The sequence below is a fragment of the Chlamydotis macqueenii genome, chromosome 18 (genome assembly GCF_036417535.1).
Source record: "Chlamydotis macqueenii isolate bChlMac1 chromosome 18, bChlMac1.mat, whole genome shotgun sequence".
In the NCBI taxonomy this organism is placed as follows: Eukaryota; Metazoa; Chordata; class Aves; order Otidiformes; family Otididae; genus Chlamydotis; species Chlamydotis macqueenii.
The window spans coordinates 3059926-3080884 of record NC_141573.1 but is presented as its reverse complement, the minus strand read 5'-3'; the positions used below and the strand labels follow the sequence as shown (position 1 = coordinate 3080884).

Below are 20959 nucleotides of genomic sequence, written 5' to 3'. Positions count from 1 at the left end.
TTAGCCCTTTTAAGGCTGCTCCGTTGGTGCTTCCACTGGCAGCAGTGCCATTTTAAAGCAGTTTGCCCTCCCTTTTTGGGGAGGCAGGGATTAGCTTAACCGTTGGCTGCTCTGCACATGGCTGCAGTAATGCTCATGTGGGCATAAATGGGGACTACTTTGTTTGGCGGGAGTACCAGTCTATGCTGGTTTTAACATAACTTCAGCCATAATTAACACTTAGAGAAAGGAAACATACTTCTCTCCAGGAAATGTGTTTTCTGTTAGCGCGCTCTCAAATATTTAGACCCAGACTTGCAGTTTGGTATGTAAATACACTGTTGCTTATCTCAACAGTTTTCCTTAAATACCTTTGGCACCTTTATTAAGAATTATTTATCATATATGCTTATTGTAAATTCACAAAACACTGCTAATAAAACTGCTGCTTAAACGGAGAACTCTGTTTCAAGTGTTAGAGCACAGGAGTGGCAATTGGGAAACAAATTGTTTCACCTCACCTTAGGAGATATCAAGCAAGTTGCTGAATTGCTACTATGAAATAGGGAAAGTATCTTTTTTTTTTTTTTTTTTTTTTTTTTTTAATTTAGTTCCTTGATTGATCAAGCTATAGGTATGAATGTGTAGAAGTTTGTCCTGTTCTGTTTGGAAGGGGAATCCTCATTAGAAAGCGCTGGGAGAAATGGCTCGTGAGAGAAGTTAGTTTGTAGAAACCTGAAAGCTGTGAAGGAACTAAGATTATTTTATTTACCTCCAAGTATGAGGCCAGTAAAAGAAACTAAAGCAATTCAATGTGTTGACATAAGACTTGGTTCAACTTCTACTGGTCTAGCAATCAGACAACTGTGGATTTGAGCTTGATAACATAGGGCTAGGTGCATTGTCAGCATAGATGTATCATCTGGGTCATCTGCCTCTTTTGTGTGATGGTCTGGACGTCGGACACTTGGGCAGAGGGGAGGAGGTTGTAGTGCTGTCTAATAGCTCTCCCACTAGGAAATCTGCATTGATTTGACTACAACATTTTGCCATTAACTATGTGTGGGTGCATATTACTGAAATTTCAGAAGACATCTGATGAAACTTTAGTAGCAGCAGTATTGATTTGCAGTCAGTTTTCTTTTGAATAAGCTTGGGCTGGCGTGTCAAGAAAATAAAGGTTAGAGATTCTTTTCTCTGTATTTGACGAAATCCTCAGATATGGATTTATCTGGTTAAGCATCTAACAGGAAAAAATGTATACATATAACGAAGTGTGTGCTATAAGGATTACTAAGGTGCTGTGAGATGCAGAATTTTAAGGCTCTGCTTATTCCTCCATCATCTTTCTTTCTTCCAGCTGCTTTTCCCGTGTTATGGATGGTTTGGTTTGCATGTCAATTTAGAGATGTACATGCCAGCCTAACAACATTGTAGCTACCTGTTCTTATTCTAAACAAGGCTTTTAAAAAAGCTTTTTGTTGTTTTTGTTTGTGGTTTTGTGGAGTTTTTAATAAATAAGATAGGAATTCTTTGTTTCTCTTTTCCCAGAAATTCAAGTAAGGTCAGGAATAGAAAATGTTTGGTGGTTCCTATAATTCTAATCTAGAGTTACTAAGTTATAGCTCCTATTTTCTTTAAAGATCTAATTTATTCTTTCAGATACTTAATACATCTTGTCAGTTCAGTATGTTCCACTGAACTTGCAGCTGAATGTAGATGGTTTGAAATTCTACATTTTTTTCCTTAAACCTTGTGATGACCACATCTTTATTTGATGCTTTTTCTCTCTCTCTTTTTTTTTCTTTTTTTTTTCTTTTTTTTTTTTTTAAGGTGATTGCTATTGGAAAAAAATTTAGTGTCTATGTTCCCCTAGAACAACTAAAAAGCCATTTAGCTATGCTAAGGTTTCAACAAATCATATTTAAATTACTGACATTGTTTTCATGGAAACCAAATAAATCGGTGCCACTTCCTGCATTTAAAAGATGTGTTCATTTGTTGTGTATTTCATGTCGTCTCTTTTTTTTTTTTTTTTTTTTTTTCCCCTTCTCAAAAAATATTTTTGTGGTTACTTTGCTTTAGGCACTAACTAGCAACATTTTAGACAGCAATCTTTCTCTGTGCCATGTTTTGTTTATAAAAGGTAGTTTATTTCAGAAGACCACACGAGCAGCTACAATACACTATTGTCTTAGAGGTAAATGACTAATATGTGCTGTAATCCTGGCTTTGTAGGAAGGGTGCGTTACATCAAACTTGAGATACTTCGCTCTACAGACATGAGCAAGGCTACTCAAATGCGGTGTTGTAAGGGAAGCTGTTGTTGCAACACCAAGCACCTTGATAAGAATATGATTTAGTTGTGTTTTCTTGTAAATCACTTGTGTGCTCACCATGAAATGACTTGGCGTGGCTTTCTTCAGTAAGGATCACAAGACCCCAGGAGGCACACAAGCTGTTTTGAATCAAACCTTTCTGAAAATGGAATACTTGACAGTTATGAATAAAGTTATTTAACAGTCAACTTCCTGTGGTTTACATGCATTTCTGAATCAGGAGGAGGCTGAAGGGCCGCAGCTGAGATGTGTATGCTCCATCTGGACAAAAAAGGTCATCTTCTACAGGCAATCAGAATGATTGCTTAAAATCTGATATGCTGTATTTTAATACCGTATTAAAAGAGCACAAGCGCAGTCACATAACGCCGGAAGATCTTTGAAGCTAATGTGTAGGCCGTTCATTCTGTTGTATTGGTGTGTTTTCAATAAGTTTACTTTATTGCAGCACGTCAACACGTGTATGAGAGATGTGCTCAGTCCTGCCTTTGGCTTTGTCACTTAGGGTGGCAGCTTTGGGCCTGTGTTCTAAGTTAAGCAGAAGGAAGCGGGCTCAATGGTATGGTTCCTGCAGTGTAACAGGTCATTGGCGACCTTCTGCCATGCTTCAGAAATTTGCAGTTCAGAACCGCTCAACTGTAAAAATGACTTTAAAGGGTTCACCTGCATTTAAAAAAAACCAAGTTCACCTGCAACTAAATGAAGACCTTCACATCACTATATTTTTTTAACTAGATCGTTAATTTAAATTTCCGTTGTGTGTCTTCGCAGAACATGAGTGTGAAGAGAATGCGAATGTAATGGAGAGCTATAGAGTTTTTTAATGGGGGCAGATCCTGCGATTTGTCAGTCTCCTATTAATTTTTGTCCTTGGCGTGGCTCTGTGGCGTGACGGCAGCTGATTGACTGCTGCGGCAGCCACGTGGCAGGGGCTGGACGCGGTGAGCCACACTGGAGTTAGTGGGGCAGAGTGGGGAAACCCAGTTTCTCTTTTATAGTCATCTCGGGTAAACCAGAGAGTTTACAGTTTGTCTAAAGGGAAATTTTAGAATGCAATAACTGTCTTGTTGAGTACAGCAGTTTAAATATAGCCAGTATCATCGATTTACAGAGGGAGGTCTAGTTCTGTATCTAAGTATCAAGGAAAAGCAGCCTGACACAGAAACTGTCTTTGGAGCTGTTGTTGTATAGGATTGTGATAAGATCATTTTCTTACTGAGTTTTAACAATTGCTGGCGTTAAGGCTTTCCTTGGTTGCTGTGTGGTCGGTTTTTCAGTGGGTTTCTCTACATTACTGCATGAAAGACGTAGGTTCACTCCTTTGGAAAAGGAGCGGAAGTCTTGCTTGGTTACTTTGTAATGCCGCCTTTTTGAAGCTTGTTTAAAATGGGTCAAAAGTCATCAGTTGTACAGCAGCGCATTCTGATAACAATCTGTTAGTTGGGGTAGTTTGCTGTTCACGAGCACCTGTAGTTAGCAGAGCTTCGCCTGCTACTATAAAGATGTCCAGGTTAGATAGAAAATTACCACTTGTCGCTAGCTGTATGATATGGAGGGGTGTCTGAATGTGCTGGAAGAACAGATTATGAATTTGAAGCTGTTATAAGTTCTTGATACCATGCAAATTGATAAAAGCCAATGATTGAACAACTTCTATCCTTAAATACAGAGTTGAATCATGTTGATTGCACTTGATTGCACGCACTTGCTGTGTCACATTAGTTGTCTGAATAGATTTTTCATAAGGGAAGAACCCAGTGAGTGAGCCGAAGAGTGATATACCGAAACTGGTGTATCACTGCTTTATTATTAACTGTATTATGCTTGTAAGTGACTGCTTAGTTTAAGTCTGAGTTTCAGAATGGCCACCTTGATGTTTGGCTGTCATTGACTTTGATACATGGCAGCCTAGAAAGCTAGGCTGTCTTCTCAGTGTCATTTCTGGCAGTTTGCTGTTGGATGTGTGGCTCGAGAGCGTTGCTGTTGCTGCAGGCCGATGTGTTTTGCATTCATGTTGTCAGGAAATCCCCTCTTCTGGGAACCTGCTTCTGGGGGTGTTTTGTGACTTTCACAGGCTGTGGCTTACTTGTCTGCTCCAACTGCTCAATCCATTGCAGCCCCAGTAGGCGCCGGGACTTAAAGGAGAGGTGGCACCTCGTGCATTCCATTACTACCGAGTTAATGCTGTTTTAGGGAGTAGGCATTGCTGTATGTAGTATAAAAGAGAGCTATCCAAGATTAAAATAAATATTCATCCATGCATAGTTACAGCCTCTGAGGCCCAGCTATTCTAGAACAAATACCTCCACCTAATGACTGAAGTTTGTACGTAGTCTTGTGGGAGAGGGACAGTTGCCAGCTCCTACTAGGACCTAAAAAAGAAATTAAATCTGACCTTAAACCTTCTTTTGTCTTAACATTCAGCTACAGGCAGTGGTCTTAGTACTTGGAAGGCATCAATTCTGTTCCTCTTACTCCTGCTTGGGAAGCTTGATAGATTTGTGCAAAGTTGTCTATTTTTATTTTCTATTAAATAGGAATGCTTTTCTGCCTACGCTTTCCTTACAGGATGGAAGCTAGAACAGATTTCTGAAGTGCTGAAAAAGATGTAGGTATAAAATACTGCTGTCATTGCAAGCAGTTGCTGCTGTGCGCCACCAGACTTTAAAATGGTTAGTGTGAAAGCTGCAGTTTGTCATCCTGGAGGAAATCGGTAACATTAAGCCTTATTTAGAAGGTAGATAAGGTAGAACTGTGTTGAGCTCTTTCCCTGCAGGTGTGTCGAGCACAAGGCATGTTTAAACCAGAGTCCCAATCTTGCCTAATTAAAAGTTGGTGTTCAAATTGCACAGGTGAAGGTGCAGTATCTACTTATATTATGTAACTTTTTTTAGTACCTGGAAAAATTGCAAAGGTACCTGGCTTATGTGTCTGCCAGAACCCTTTTTGGACTGTTATTTGCCCTACCCTACTTTACTGCTGCTTAGATGACACAGTTTAATACTGAGGTTTGATATTCTTCCTAGATAAGTTTGCAGAGTTCAGATTCAAGTGAGGGGAAGCCATTATCAGGGTGTAACTGCTGTCCTAATTCACTTGTCTTAGATGTAGTCACCGCAGCCTTGGATGCTTCATGAATTTCTCATCAAGAAAATTCAGTCAATTCTTGCTCTTCCACCCACAGAGTGAAAGGACAGATGGTTTCTTTTCTGTATTTACTATAAAGTAAATAAGTTATAGCTTGGTAATCAAGAGCTTTCAAAAGGAAGCACGTTTCTGCTTCTGTCCTGATGCTGAGAATCCTAAAAAGGTACTACTTTCCTTTGCAATCAATTCAATCAGGATATTACGTATGGTGAGTGAACTCATGTTCAGCACCATCCTTGTAAGAGTTCTTCCTTAATCCCACCACCCTAACAGCGTTCTGGAGAGTTGACCATAGTTCAGGCTTACTGTAAAAAGTGTTTTGCGTTACTGGAGGGATTAAAAACTGCAGTTACTATTTGCAAGGACAGTGATGTCTTGATTCTGGAAGGTAACCTGTACAGCAGGTGTGATATCATGCAGTATGGCAGCACGGAGCTATGTTCGTTACTCCCAGAGTAAGAGGGTCTTGTCCAACTGGATCTCTGATAGAAAGCTTAGTAAAACGCTTCATCTGCTGTGGTTTCTCATCCTCTATTCTGCCAGTCATTTTCCGTGCTCAGGGGAAGTACCTGTATGAATGGGATCGTATGGCAATGCAGTTATAAATCAACTTCTCTCCAGTGATTAATCCCTGGAGCTGAATGCCTGTATGTGCGGACTCTTCAAAGGACTAGAATGATTGAATGTAGCTTTTAATAATGAAGGTGTGGTTGCTTTGTTGATACTCCCTGTGGGTAACACTGTGGGATTTATATAGCAATATACTTGGAATAATAAACTTGGAAAGAATTTAGCTATTGTAAATGTGCCTACCTGTGCTTTTAAGCTTAAGTATTTAACTGGCCTGGAAATAAAAGGTCAATTGTGTTCTTAGGATAGCCGCTTAGAAAAATGATAGTGATTAAAGCTTACAACACTTAAATCTAGATTTTGATAAATTAACTGGACTTCAGAATGTAAACTATTGGGATTAAGTGTGCCACTTAATCAAATAACCATTTGCTTTGTTTTTAGGGGGAATCTGTAAAGTATTTCTTGGACAACTTGGATAAACTTGGAGAACAAGTAAGTTTTGTTTTGTTTTTTTTTCTTTTCAGTCTTGAGTTTTAAGTAGTCTTTGTGATCTCTGGGTTTTAAACAGATGAAATATAATTAGTGTCTACTCAAATAACTTCAGTTAACTTCGACTGTTCCACTGTCTCAGCAGTTCATCACTGATAGGTCAAAAATACAGGGCAATGTGAGGGCTAAGAGAATTTCTAGAAATAAAACTTCTGTAGAAATTGAACATAAAGCGAGGTACAAATGCTCGTCTAGTCAGGAGAGTGTTAAAGTAGCACTTCAGCACTGACTGGTATCCAGAAAGAACTGCTTCTGGTTTTGCATATCCAGTTAGGAGCACTAAGTTAAATCAGCGCGCAGGTCAGAGGTACCTTTCTCTAGCATCTACTTTGAAATAAACAAACTTGCGACAGAGTAAAATCTTTTTTCTCTGGGGAAAAAGCAGAAATTTCTGTAGAATAGTTTTGATAGAAATGTTGATTACTGCTTGAATAGTGAAGTTGTATGCTGATATGTGTTAGTCGTGTGTTGCAGAAGTGGCACGTGGAAAAACTGCCTTTAAAATGAGATGCTAGCTTGAACTCCATGGGGAGGAATTTCTCCATGGTCATTTCCAGCTGATGGCTAACAAATGATGAAGAAATCCAAACCGCTTCAATTGAATCCTGTTACATCATGCTTAATTTCATTATTTTTGCCTTTAACAGATTAGAAACTTAATTTTAAGCCAGAATATTTTTCTGCTTTGAACTATCATTTTTCTGTCTAGAGCACTGGTGATCATCTTGCAGAATGCGTGTGCTTTCCAGTTATCTTGCTTGAGAACTCCAGCATTCGCTCTCTAAATTGTGATTTGGTCTTGAGTCATAAGGCAATAAGAACTGCACTCACTTTAATGGACTGCTAAACTTTCTGCTAATGGTAGATTTCTCCAGGTCTTTGAATCCAATGCACTTTAGTTTCCAAGGGTTTTTTTGTGGTTTTTTTTTTTTTTTCCCCACACACTTGCACACATCTGGGTGAAGATTTTTGCAGCTTCTTTTCAAAGTTCTTTATTAGAAACCTTGGTCCATTCTTTAATTAAAGCATGCAAGCTGAAGTCACTATTTTAAAAATCTTTTTATACACACACATCTTGTGGGTGTGATGTTACTGTGGGAACGCTGAGTTCTGAATTACTGTATTTCCGGTTTAAAATTAGACCAAATAGTGTTGAGATACAGAGAGACTTTTCAAGGTCTGCTGACATAGAAAATGTTAGGTCTTTGTGGAAAGAGTGCTAGCTAAGTTTTATTACTGAGTGAAGGATTTGATAGCTGCTTCTGGTTTATTCTTATCTATATGCAAGATTTGTCTAGTGATTGTTTTCCCAAACTGTATTAATGTAAGTATTTTACTATTCTTATCTGTTATCTGATACAGCTAGGCAGGCCTGCAGCTGAATTGTTTATAAGCAGAGAGACCTGCGATTCATGTGCCTCTTGCCAAAAGGGAGCTGATGATAACAGCGTGTAGGGAAGAGAACTTCGTGTCCAGATTTAATCGAATCAGCGAAATAAGAGTAGCTGGCTGGCATATAGACGTGGGATCGGCTGGATTCTTTGCAACTGTTTGTTGTTATTTCTACTGCCAGTGCAGACTGTATCTGTTCAAAATATCTCAGAGACATTGCTTTCCATGGTGTGATTGGATCTTATTAATGCCTTAAATTCTAATTTTAACTAGGCAAACAGTGATGTGATAGCCAAAAGAGATACCTGGTAACAGCAATAAGTCCTTTAGAAGAAAACAGACTGTAGTGAATTTGAGGAAGGAGACAGTTCAGGAGGAAAGCACGTGTTCTGAGTCAGAATCAATATGTATGCTTGGGAAGAGCTGTGCTTGCAGGCGAATGGAGCTGCACAGAAAATAAAACAAAAAACCAACAAACTTTCCCTACTCACAAAAAAAAAAAGGAAGAATCATAGAAAGTGAATAAGAAAACAGTCAACATAGAAGACTGGGCAAAGTGTAGAAAAGGAGAGTGTGCTTGGCGATGCTTGCAAGAGAAGTACTGACTGACAATGGCAAAACGTTGAACGGACACTGAAAATAATACTCAGGAAAATACTCACCTAATGCTGCACTCTTCAGATATGGGGAAGGGGATCAACAGGGAGAAAGGGGCTAGTTCAGAACTGTTACAGTGGCCAGCTGCTAGTATCCCAAAGATCTGGGCATGAGAGAAAAAACATAGTTATCCTTCAGAAAGATAACTCAAATACTGGGAGGTTTCTTAGGATTGCTGTATTTAGTTTCCTGTAGCCAAATGATGGCTGTATACTGAGCACTTGACTTCTAGTGCTCTCATTTGCGGACTGTTGCATCAGAGTAGCCATCATCTGGTTTAAAACGTGGTAGGTCTTTTGTGCATGTGGAGCTTGAAAGCACTTGAAAGGGTTTTATTCGTGATTGCAAGTGTAGAAGGAAGTTTAAATGAGTAGTAATACTCGAGAGGGAATTTGTCAGGAATTCTGGGCATAAGCTCTTGTTCTTGAAAGTGCTACTGAATAAACAGTACAGGCCAACTCCCAGGAGAGTTTGTTTGGTGCTCTTTTTCAGCATTGAAGGTATATATGGCTTTGTCTGTTGTATTAATTGATTTTCTTTATTTACTTTCTTTAAGAATTTCAGTCACTTCTGAGCTTTCCTGAGACTTTCTGGTTTTGTTCTGAGAGTTTGAGACTAACTTCCTGAATAACAAAAGATTACATGTTCCTGTTTGAAAGATGGAATAAGTGTTGAACCTGCGACATTCTCTTGCTTAGATGTTAACAGTCTGCTTTCCTCAAAATCCCTTCGCATGTACCCAGTGACATTTGATACAGTCATTGCTCTGTTCCGCTGATTGTTTTCCCTCTCTAACAATTTTTGGTAGAAAAGAGCCAAGGTAAATTTAACAGATAAAGAGAAAAATCTTACTACCCTTTAAAATTGCTTCTGTAGTTGGACAAGGGGGGTAGAAGCACATGTCTGTTGCTCAGTTTGGAGAGCATGTGATACTGCTTTAGCAGTTGAGTTCTCCTGCAGATATAGGTGGTACGGATTTTGGGTGTGTAATAGCGCTACAGCAAAATGTGCAGGGTGGGGAGCTTGTGCTTCACAGAGCTGTTTTATTTGTGCCACGCTAAAAGTCAGTGCTTTAGTCATGGGCAGCTCAAGTAAAGAAACCTGGGAGTTCAAACAAAACAGTCTCTCTCTATAGCTAGTTTCACTTTTGAGCTTACATTGCAAAGCAAAGTGATCCTTGAGGTTTTGAAACATTACCCTCACTTCATGATTTTTAAAATTGCTTTCATAATGGCTGTGGATCAAACTTGCCCAGTTGCCTTAAACTTGGAATACTAGTATTTAAATAACCATGTAGTTGTGTGTTTGTTCCCCCTGCACCAGCTTATAGTTGAATTAGACTTTCTGGACCATGGTCTTACACATCTTTATAAAAGCTCAAAGTCTGGTAACTGGCACTGTCAAAGGAAGATTGTAGATCATTCACTAAGAGGACACTAAAATTCCAACTCTAAAACCTAAATCACTCTCTTTGAAGTTGTGAGAAATGCTGGAAAAATGTAAGGAAGAGTTTCCATAACAAGCGAACAACAAAGCTTTAAACTTCACGGTCAGCCAGCTGTCTGTTACAAATGCATTTTTTAAATAGCAGAAAGACTTGGACCGTATGCAAAAGTGTAATTCTAAGAATGAAGAAATCCCCAGTATGAGTCTTGAATTTCATACTGTTGAAAGCTGACTAATAAGAATTCCTCTTCGTGTTAGCATCTGCATCCGTTGGTGATGACTGTGTAACAGTCAAAAAAATTGTAAAAAACCACTTATCCTGCCTGTTTAATTCTGGGAGAAAAGGTGGACTGGAGAACTTCAGAGTACAACTGTCTCGCCTGCCCTCCTAGGCTGGGCTACTGGGAGGAGGCTGCTGTCCTCAGCTGCCCGTTTCTTCTTCTGTTCTACTACTTGCACGGTGTGTTTTGGACAAAACCGGGCTATGTGAGCTCACAGGTGTGGCACACAGCTAATAGAAGTGACTTTTTAGACCGATAAAGCTGGATGCAAAAGATCCATGGCACAAACAGAAAGCTGCTTAGATTTCACTGTTCTGGAATAATTGATTGCCTTGAACATAACTTAGCGGAGCAGCTCTTTATTTTCTAGAAGCTGTCATGCAGAATGCAGGAGAACATGGGAGGAACTGAGCGCCCACAGTTAGGATGGGATAGTGCTGCGGTTACGGGTCTGAGAAGCCTGGTTTAGACCCCATTTGCCGCATTGCGGTGTTGGCAGCCAGCGTGTTTCCCAGCTTCGTGGGACGAGGATGAATGATGTATAAAGTAATCCAGAATGAGGGAAACTGGCCTGAGGAATTGATGGTACACCGCTCGGGTTGTTTATGGATCCTTGTCATGTGGCAGATAGAAAGCTTAAGTTCTCTAGGGCACATGTTTTGATTTAATATTGGGTGCGTCTCCTGCTTTGGACTGTAGATCTTTCCAAAATGCTTCAGTGTTAGCATATAAATGTACATACATGTGTATGTTTATTTAAAACCTCACGCTGTTCCTCTGCAAGCTTTCCTCTCGATTGCAAGTCAGCTGTGATCACCATACCTGTGACTTGTATCCTAACTGGCAAACTCTGCTTTATTTTTTTTTTTTTAGGATTATCTCCCCTCACAGCAAGATATACTGCTGGCACGAAAACCCACAAAAGGGATTCATGAGTACGACTTTGAAATAAAAAATGTTCCTTTCAAAATGGTTGATGTAGGTGGCCAAAGGTCAGAACGGAAACGTTGGTTCGAATGCTTTGACAGTGTCACATCAATACTCTTCCTTGTTTCCTCGAGTGAATTTGACCAAGTGCTTATGGAGGATCGGCAAACGAATCGCCTTACGGAATCCCTGAACATTTTTGAAACAATAGTCAATAACCGGGTTTTCAGCAACGTCTCAATCATTCTCTTCTTAAATAAGACGGACTTGCTTGAGGAAAAAGTACAAAAAGTGAGCATCAAAGACTATTTTCCAGAGTTTGAAGGGGATCCCCACTGCTTAACAGATGTCCAGAAATTCCTGGTGGATTGTTTTCGTACTAAACGCCGGGACCAGCAGCAGAAGCCCCTCTACCACCACTTCACCACTGCTATTAACACAGAAAACATCCGGCTAGTTTTCCGCGATGTCAAGGATACCATCCTTCACGACAACCTCAAGCAGCTTATGTTACAGTGATGTGCAAAAAGACATTTTTATTTGAGTAACTTTTGTGTGTTGGTTTTTTTAACTAGAAGTTTACAGCAGGAGTAGAGAAATCCAGATCCTGTCAGACTTCTTGATATGTGGCTAAAAGCTGCTGCTGAACACATTATTGCCAATTTCTGCAGGAATTCAGGCTTAATCTCTTCCAGTGTAGCTTCAAGTTGACTCCAGTTGTAATTTTATAGCAGACCTATGTCTAAGTTACCTGTAAAGTGATAAATTCGACCTTTTAAGAACATGCGTATTACCCTAGAAAATTCATTCCACCTTCAGAATTCCAAGTTCAAACTTCAGTGAAACGGTTGCAATGGTTAGATTGTTGCAGTGATTTTGGGGGGGGGGGGGTGGGGAGAAAGTTTTCACATCTAACTTCATTATGAAGACTGTGATACCATAGCTGACTTATTTCTCAGGTCTATTGTTGGTTAGAAATCCCATAAATCCCCTGCTGGAATCATCTGAAGCTAGGATTCCTGGCTGTAACGTACTTCCTGTTTAAGTCTAAATCTTTGCATGAGGTTTGACTAGGAGGTGCTTTAAAAAGACTTAGATTGGGAGCTTCAGACCTGTCTGGCAGGAAGTACTAGCGCAGGTAGAAGTCTAGTGACGAGGAATTAGTGAACGGCACAGCACACGGTTTCACTCTCTCGCATTGTACGTACGCCTTGGAGCCATGGCGAAGCACCGCGCACTATGATACGGTCCTCTTCAAATTCTGATGTGGGAAGGGGGAGCAAGCTAAACTTGTATTTCTTATCTTCACTAACCAGATGTGACGTGTAGGTACCCTACCTGTTCTTGAAGCGCTTTGGTATAGCACTAGTTCATTTTTACTTTCTTCGTGACTTCTTAACAGCGTGCCTCACCTTAATCAGAAGGCATTTGGTGATGGATAGAAGTACTTGCAAACCTAAGTGCCTCCTTGTGTTCTGTCCTCCTACGGTATTTTCAGTGGCCTTATGTGAGCATACGTGTTTCCAGCAGAGGCCTTGTGTAGCTGACACCATGAAGATGAATGTTTTCTTCTGGAAAAAGAACACATCACAGCAGAACATGCTTCGGCTGATGAGGTTCTTTCCAAGACTTTCCAGTTGGGTCTAGCAATCCTAAGTGTACTTGAGCCAAATATGTTGCACAGCGTACTCCAGAGTGCTGCTTGTGACTAAGAATATTTTACCAAAAGTTCCATTGCGGTTTCATTTTCTTTTTTTGGGAGGGGTTGTTACCATTGCCATGTCATTAAAAAAAAAAAATAATAAAAAATACTTCTTGCGCAGAAGTCCTCACCCACCGCACAACATCCTACAAAATGAGAATAAGCTTGTGAGCTTGTGTTTTAAAAAGTAGTGCCGTCACCAAGCTTCCCCCAGACTGTAGTGTCATGTAGGCGGTTCAGCTTGCCACTTTAACCCGTGGAACTGGCCAATTCCTGTGGATCATGATGCTGGCCAATACGTGCCTAAATGAACTTTTAACATACCGCACGCGTGGCAAGCGATAATTCTCGCTGCTTGGAGCAGTGTCCCTGCTAGGACATAGGAAAGCTGCCTGTCTTCTGAACTTAGCCTTTTACTTACTGTGATTGTAAGTTGTATTAACATCTCCGTACCTCATTCTCCTGCCAGTAGAGGGGGAATAGTGTATTTTTATTTAGTTAGGTGCTTTGAAAGACCTCTATTTTTTTATATCATTCCATGGGTAGTCATAGATGAGTCTGCGATTTCTGCGATAAGGCACTGTTTTGGGAGGAAAGAATTGTGAAAAGAGCTCAGGAGAAGACACAGTGCATAATCTAAACATAAACAGAAAGTCTGGGAGCAACACCGATGTCAGGAGGATAAATAGAATCTTTAGATGGGAATATTTAATGTTGATTTTCCCTCCTTTTTGAACATCAAGGCTTCTGGTTTGATGTCTTCAGGTCATGTGTGAGCAGTTCAAGAAGGGTGATGAACTGGAGACCTCAAAAAAGGCTCGTGAGGCTGTTTAAAGGATGGGACCACATGCCTGTAGTGAGAGTCCAAGTTCTCAATTTACCTCTTTGGAGAAGGATGACAGGTTGATTCAGTTGAGCTATAAATGCTACATGAGCAGACAACAAACCTCTGTCTAGTAGCCTCAAAGTCCACTGTTGGAAAGCAGAAATTGAAGAAATTCATGCCCTTGTTTAGTCAACAAGAGTAATAGGTTTGGTTTTTTCCATTGCTGATGGTTGCCTGAACAGGTATCTTTTTTGAAAAGAAACTTACCTCTGCTCTGATTAAAATAATTAATTTGGAGAAGATCTGTAGTATGTGTTTTGCAGGATTTCAGGCTAGCTGATTGCAGAAAAGACTGAAGACTGGATAGTGGATGATATGAAGATTACCAGGAATTTGTCTAAACAAATTTGTTTATGTAAAATGTTGAATTTTTGGTCAAGGGACCTTTTAATTTTACTAAAGATCCTCAGAACTGATGTCAGTCCAAGGACATAGTTCCAGCAAGGCACTGGGCACTTCTGACGTTAGCTAAAGTGGGAAAAATATTCAGCCGGCTTCTCCCCTGAGCCAACACATAAAACCAGTTTTTAATCCTTTTAGATCACTTTCCCTGTGAACACCAGGGCCTGTAAGGTAGCGAGGTGGAGCCCGCGATGGTGGGTCACTTCTGACAAGGTAGGCCCTGGTAGATGAGCACTATAAGAATCTCAGGCAGAAATGAATTATTTTAATGAAATGACTGAGTCGAATCACTCGCCTGTGTTTCTCACTCCCGCTTCTTCAGAGGGGGTGGGGCGGTTGACCTTGATGTGACTGTTTATGTGGTTCCTATGTTAACGTACCGGCTAAACAAACCGAACCAATGTTGGGCTTTTCCATGCTCAGACTTCCTCTTCATTAGCTACCTGAAAAGAAGCGCAGCATGTACGGTTGTGTTTCTTTTTAGATTTGTTTCTAAATATTATTTCTTTATAGCAGGATATAATTTTGGTACAAGAGCTGAAGGATTGATGTTTTGAACAGACTGATTTTTATCCTGAAGCAAACAAATGAGTCACAGTTGGCTAGTAAGAGCGAGGCTTGTTCATGTAAAGCAGTTTGTGGTACAAGGTGAGGACATATTTCTAGAGAAGGTGGGAAAGCAGGTAGAAAATCAAGTTTCCCTAAACTTTCTTAGTTCACTTTGAGGGGGTGAGCTCTGTTAAAAAGATCACTGACCGTATGGAGATATACCACTGTCTCGTACAGCCTTCCTGTACTTGAAGGTGAAATTGGTGTTTTAGCGACTGTTCTCTGCTGCAGTGTGTTAAACGTAGTTGGTTGATACCTGAAAACTGTGGCTGTTCATCAGGGCTTTAAAAATTTTACGTTTTTTTTTTATATATTGTATGTGGGAGCGTAAGCCATCAGTTTGTGTAAAACTTAAGCTTTCTTCTAGAATATCTGCTTTTTGGAAAAAAAAAAAAAAAAAAGTCAGGTGGGTTCCTTGATCTCCAAGGCTGTATATTGGACTCATTTGTCTAGTAAGTAGCTTTAAATTTTTGCCCATCAGAATTATCCTAGCACATTGCTCAGATCAAGTGGGTGTTTCAAGCTTCGTGACACTTGGCTAGTAAGAGTATTTTGTGATCAGTCCCAGACAGCTTGGTCAATCTGCATCTGCTCATCGCGTTTGGGAGCAACTCACTGCTTAAAGACCGAGAACTGTGCACGTTTGACGTGTCTGTTGCCATCAGAAGGTTCCTTTGGTTGTTTCACTTTAAGGACGGTTGCAGAAGGTTCATTTTCCAACAATAACATTTCCTGTTTCAAAATGACCAGAAGTTTCATGCCATACTGAGTTGTTCACAAGTTAACTTTACAGGTCTTGTCTGTTTGATGGTACCATTAACATACTTTTTAAATTACACAGCATTGCAATACAGTGCCATTTTGCAATTTCTTTGCATTGTACTTGAAAATAAGTTGAATTGCAGACTATTTAAAACCGCTTTCCTGCGCTTTCAGTAGCAGTGAGAGCTTACCTTACGTGAAGCCTTTATGTAAAAATATATTTTGTAACAACTTCATAGATCTTTAACAAAACCAAGATTTGTATTAGCTTTGTATAAATGTTTGTGGCTTACAATTTTATATGTTTAACTTTTTATAAACTTTCCAGGGACTACTTTTTATTGTAAATTTTTTTTTTTCCTCCTTGCTTTGGTTTAAGATTGGCAATAAATTATTTCTAAGGGAGGTGTTAGAAGAAATAGCATCACTTCCTTTTTACAAAACTGTTCAATTGGTTAATAGTTTAAAGCCTCTTACACTTGCTTGTACATTGCTCTGTACATACTCTCCAGAAGTGTTGCCTTTCAGCTATTAATATTTGCCTTGTGTACAAAAATTACTGACGATGAATAAACGTATACAGCCTCATGTTGGTATTATGAAATTATTTTTTCGAATTAATAATGTGTGGAGGCAGCCAACGGACGGTTTTTGTTGGCTGGCTAGGGCCAGCTGTTCTGCTCCTGCCACATCTGCTGTTTCAAATGAAGTATGTGATAGTCGGTCTCTGCTCTCCGGCAAGCTCTCTGCTAAAAGGGCTCGGCCGGGTTCTCGTTCTGCCTGAGCACTGCTGTCCAGTCGCGAGGTAAAAGGAAGCTGCTGCCCTGCGTTTCACAACCAGTGTGCCACTCAATATTTAAAATATTGATGACACTCGTGCGTCTTCTGACGTAAGTGGCAAGCCTCTGTATAAATGATGTATCTCAATATTGCCGAGTTAGATTTTTTTTTTTTTAAAGCTGTTTTCTGAATAAGCCAGCCTCTGTCTCCATCTCCTCTAGAAGTGGATAACTGGCTGTTTTGCAACTGGCTGCAATATGAAGCAATGTTTTGCAGCAAAACATTGATTTCTCCCTGTCAGTTTTCATAGGCCTGAGATGCATCACTTCCCACAACAGCCCTCGGATTTGGCTGGCATGCTGCGGACACTAAATCTCTGAAAACAGTCAGACCAGGTCATTCGTGTTTGTAGAGTTAGTGCTTGACTTGAGTGTTTGCCTTGATAATGGGAATACATAAACTAAAAATCCTAGTGTATGTGCACGTTGCTGTGGATTAGTAGGAACCTGCACGCTCTCCCCTAGCCTCTGCCTTGTGGAGAGCAGTGTTCACAGTGGGAAGGAGTCACCTCAGCGCACTGAAACTGGGAGTTAAAAACCTTAACCAGCTCTGCAGTGCAGTTTGGATTCCGCCTGTTCCTCGGTGGGGTCGTTTCTGCAGAATCACAGCCTCAGCTGCTGACCGCTTTTTTTTTGCACTGAAACACTTCTATCAAATGAACACCATTTGTGATGTTGCTCTGACTTTGAAAACCAATCTCTAGGTTTTTTTTGAAAGCTTTTTTTTTTTTTCTTGGATCTTATTTCCTGAGATGCAGTCAGCTACCTTGAGCGGTAGAAGTAACAACATCTAGAACTCAACAGATCGTATTTATTTTGCCTTGGTTTTTTTTAAAGCCAAGTATTACAGCATTAAGGTTCACCTAGTTAAGCTCTGGCTCACTGAAGCTCTCGTTAGAACTAGGTTGGTGGTGGTGTGCCGTTAGCAGTAACTCGCAGGCTGGTAACCTCGCAGCACCGCTGGACCCGGTGGCAGCAGTGGGGAGAGCCGAAGGAGGGGCGGGAACGCAGCGTGGGACAGGCTTTATGTCAGCAAGTGGAAGTTTCTTCACTTTCACAAAGCTCTTGATTTAACAGAACACCTCATTGCACGCACTACAGAATGTAGGTTGGGTTTTGAGCCTCTTCCTTCCTCTTAAAGTAACTCAGTGGTTACACAATAACCGACGTTAGGGAATGAAAATAGAGTGGAGCCCTGCCGAGAGCTTCCCTGGCAGCAGGAGCCGGGTTCCGAGCTGACCTCAGGAAGCTTGTTCCTGACTGTTCAGCTGCTCCGCAGCTGCAGGGCAAAGTGCCGAAGGAGCGGCTGTGGAGCGAGCAGCCCTTTGGGTAACACGGCTGGAAACAGGACGAGAGTCCGCGCTGTCACAGACCCTGCTGGTTTTTTCTCTAAAAAAAAAAAAAAAGAGATAGTGTTGAGTTATTTCTGGCCAGCCCACCTATTGTACCGCTTGGCTGTGTTTTCCACACAAGCTGAAATGTTTTCACTATGTGTAAAATGCAAGTTACTAACTTAAATTAATAAGAAGGGGCTGAATGGGAGTCTCAAGGTTCTGCAACAGAGTTTTATTTGTGCCTGGCTTTAGACGGTACTGGATTTCTTTTCTTTCTTTCTTTGTGTTTGTATGCACACTTAAAAAAATAAGGGGCAAGATATTGATTCCTGCTGGAGCACGGCTTCCCCATCAGCAGCTTTCTGGGCTCAGGGGTTCTTACACGCCGTTGCTCCTACGAGAAGCTCCCGCAAGATCAGCGCGAGCCCCGCTCCGGCCTGTGAGACGTGCCGCGGCAGAGTCAGGCCTGACGCCCCAGCTCGGTAAACAAGATGGCTTGAAGATAAGGAATCCAAACATCCAGCAGAAACAACACGTGCGCTGAGACGGAGACGCGGTCCCTGCCCGTGCGTGCTGCCAAGGTACCTCTGCCTCTGCTTCGTTCTGCCGAGGAGGCCGAGACTTTGATTAGTTGTTGAGAACTAGATCTGACAAACCTGGCTTTGGGATAGGTGGTTGTGAGCAGAGGCCTGCTTCAGTGTTTGCGACCTCATAGGAAGGCTGATATTTAAAGGCTGTGTCCCCCAGCCGCCGCCTGCGGGCAGCAAGTTGCGGGTGTGCTGTTCCTCAGGCAGCGAGGGCTGTGAGGGGCTGGGGAGTGAGGTAGGGACGTGTTTGTCCGCAGACACGGCAAGCGAATTAATCTCATTTCTCTGTCTGGGTGGTTTGAAACATGGTGACCCAGTAAGATGACGCTGATCAGTGCAGACTGGGTTTTTATTTATTTAGGGCTTACAGAGCAGGAGGAAGCACAAGACCCTGTGCATCCAGCAAAGTGAGTTTTCCCACTCCCTATCCCAATGTTCACTATAGCAGATCTTGGATCTTGCCTGTATGGAAGATTCTGACTCCCTTCCCAGGTTTTTCCCATTGACAGGTAGCAATGCTCAGAGCCAAAATCCCTGCCTGATTTCCAGTTCTCTCTCCTATCCACACCAGGCCACACCTTGGATGGCTTCTAGCCACGTTGCAAGCTCTGTCCCGTGTTCTCTCTCTCATGCTGCCTGCAGCCTGGAAGACAGTCAACTTCTCTTACGTAGGAGAAAGCCACCCCTTTATCAGATTCAAAGGGGAAACAGTAGTGGGAAAAAAAAAATAAAAAAAAAGAGGCATGTGTTTTAACGTTAACATTCCCCAAGATGGCCTTGTTCACCGATGGAGAGACTGAATGGCCGTTTCCGTGTTGACCGTACACCACGCAAACGGTGTTCGTGGGCTGACGCCAGCTGTGAATAATTTGTCTCCGTCAGCTCACCGCATGGGGCTGTGATGGCAGTAAGCGCTTCCACAATTAGCAGGTGTGATCACCAGCCCTGACGTGAGGCTCAGCTCTGAGCGCTCCGTGTGCCCACGGTCTTTGCCTGGGAGTTGTTCTTTGTTTTCAGCTGTTGTAGGACGCAAAGGCAGTACCTGTAAATGAGGCGGATCTCCGAGTGCTTGCCTAGGCATAGTGTTCTGCACTTTTTCTGTATGAGCTGGATTCTCTTACATTAATCCGAAGTCTAACGGTGCGAACAGCTGCGAATTGATGACCGTTTCCTGCTGTAGCCTCTGAAGAAAACAGAAGCAAACAAAGAAACTTCAGTGAAATCAGCATTTTCAAAGAGTTAACACGAGGATTTGCAGGGGAGCAAGTTGAGCAAGCCTTCAGCAGCAACAGCCTTCTTACATCATGTCTGGCATTTGCTAAAAGTTGTCTAGAATTAAGGGGCAAACTTCCTCTTTTATTCCTGCAGATGACCCAGGCAGACTCTCCTTCCCCCTCTCTCCCATCCCCGCTTACAAAACTTTCACAGAAAAGGGGATGTGATGCGGCCCACGCCCAGCAAAGCGCCGGGCGTCGGGTCTGGTGCAGGGCAGGTGAGCTGGCTGCGGGCGCTGCGCGCAGAGCGACGGGACCAGCCGCTCAGGGAATTCCTGCGTGATGTCAGCCTCTGCTGCCCGGTAGCAAACCACAACCAAACCACCCTCAGAAGTTCTCGTGGTATCATCCGCTGTGCACCACGAGCCTGGCTGCTGCGTGGGAAGGGGACGCCAGCGTGACACGACTCCTCCAGCACCGCAGCCGCATCAGCTCTCCTTCCTCCTCTGCTCCGGATGTCCCTCCCTGCCCATGGCATCACATCTCAGCTCACGGCAGGAAACCTTTCTGCTGTTCCTTTTCTCACCTCCGCAGTACTCAGGGAGAAATATTACTAAATATTTTTTTCCAGCGTCTTAAATCCTCCTCTTGTTTCCAGTGAAATGTTGTCTTTCATAGCACTTGTAATACAGCAGTGCTCAATCATCTCTGCTATCTGTTATCTGGGGATGCCACTGGGGCCGGGGAACATTTTCACAGGTACAAACGTCAGCAGCAAGTTGCTGTGGCTGTTTCCTTGTCGTGCCAAAGCACTGGTGCCACTGTGCCACTGTTGCAAGATTTCTTCCTTTAGAAAGGCAAACCCAATTGCCTGAAGGGGTGGAATAGATACGTGGAGAGTATTTAGACATTTAATATTCAGATTGATTGCCAAAAGTAACTTCTCTCTAAGAGGCTAGCTAGGTAAAGTGTTTTGGTTTTCCCTCTTCACAGAGGCAGGGATCGAATATGAAAGCAGCTGGATGCCAGCCAGCCGTTTCGCCGGAGCCAGGCCTTCCACTCCACGTCTCCATACCCTGTCTCATGTGCTTGCAGCAAGACAAATGTCTGTGGCGATGCCAAAGTGAGGAGAGCAGAGGAGGAACACACGGTTTGGCACCTTCGCTTACCGCCGTGGCTCTCCTGGGAGGTGGAGGTCAGTGATTCCCCGGATGGATGAGAGTCGCTGCCCACATTTAGGGAGCGTATCTCAGAGTTAGCAGCTTCAAGGGTGATCTGTAATCAGGAGGCAGAAAAAGGCACCTCCAGAGAGCAATTCTCAGCCTGCAGTGGTG

At 42.0% G+C, this 20959-nt stretch overlaps 1 protein-coding gene across 1 annotated transcript in view; it reads left to right on the top strand.

Annotated features, from left to right (window-relative positions):
• Positions 1–16239, top strand: part of GNA13 (G protein subunit alpha 13) — a 30042-nt gene extending 13803 nt beyond the window's left edge. The window contains exons 3-4 of the mRNA XM_086762085.1: positions 6480–6530; positions 11237–16239. Coding sequence (XP_086618211.1) covers positions 6480–6530; positions 11237–11809 — 624 coding nt within the window. The 3' untranslated portion in view covers positions 11810–16239. The remainder of the gene's footprint in view (positions 1–6479; positions 6531–11236) is intronic.
• Positions 16240–20959: the final 4720 nt, after the last annotated feature.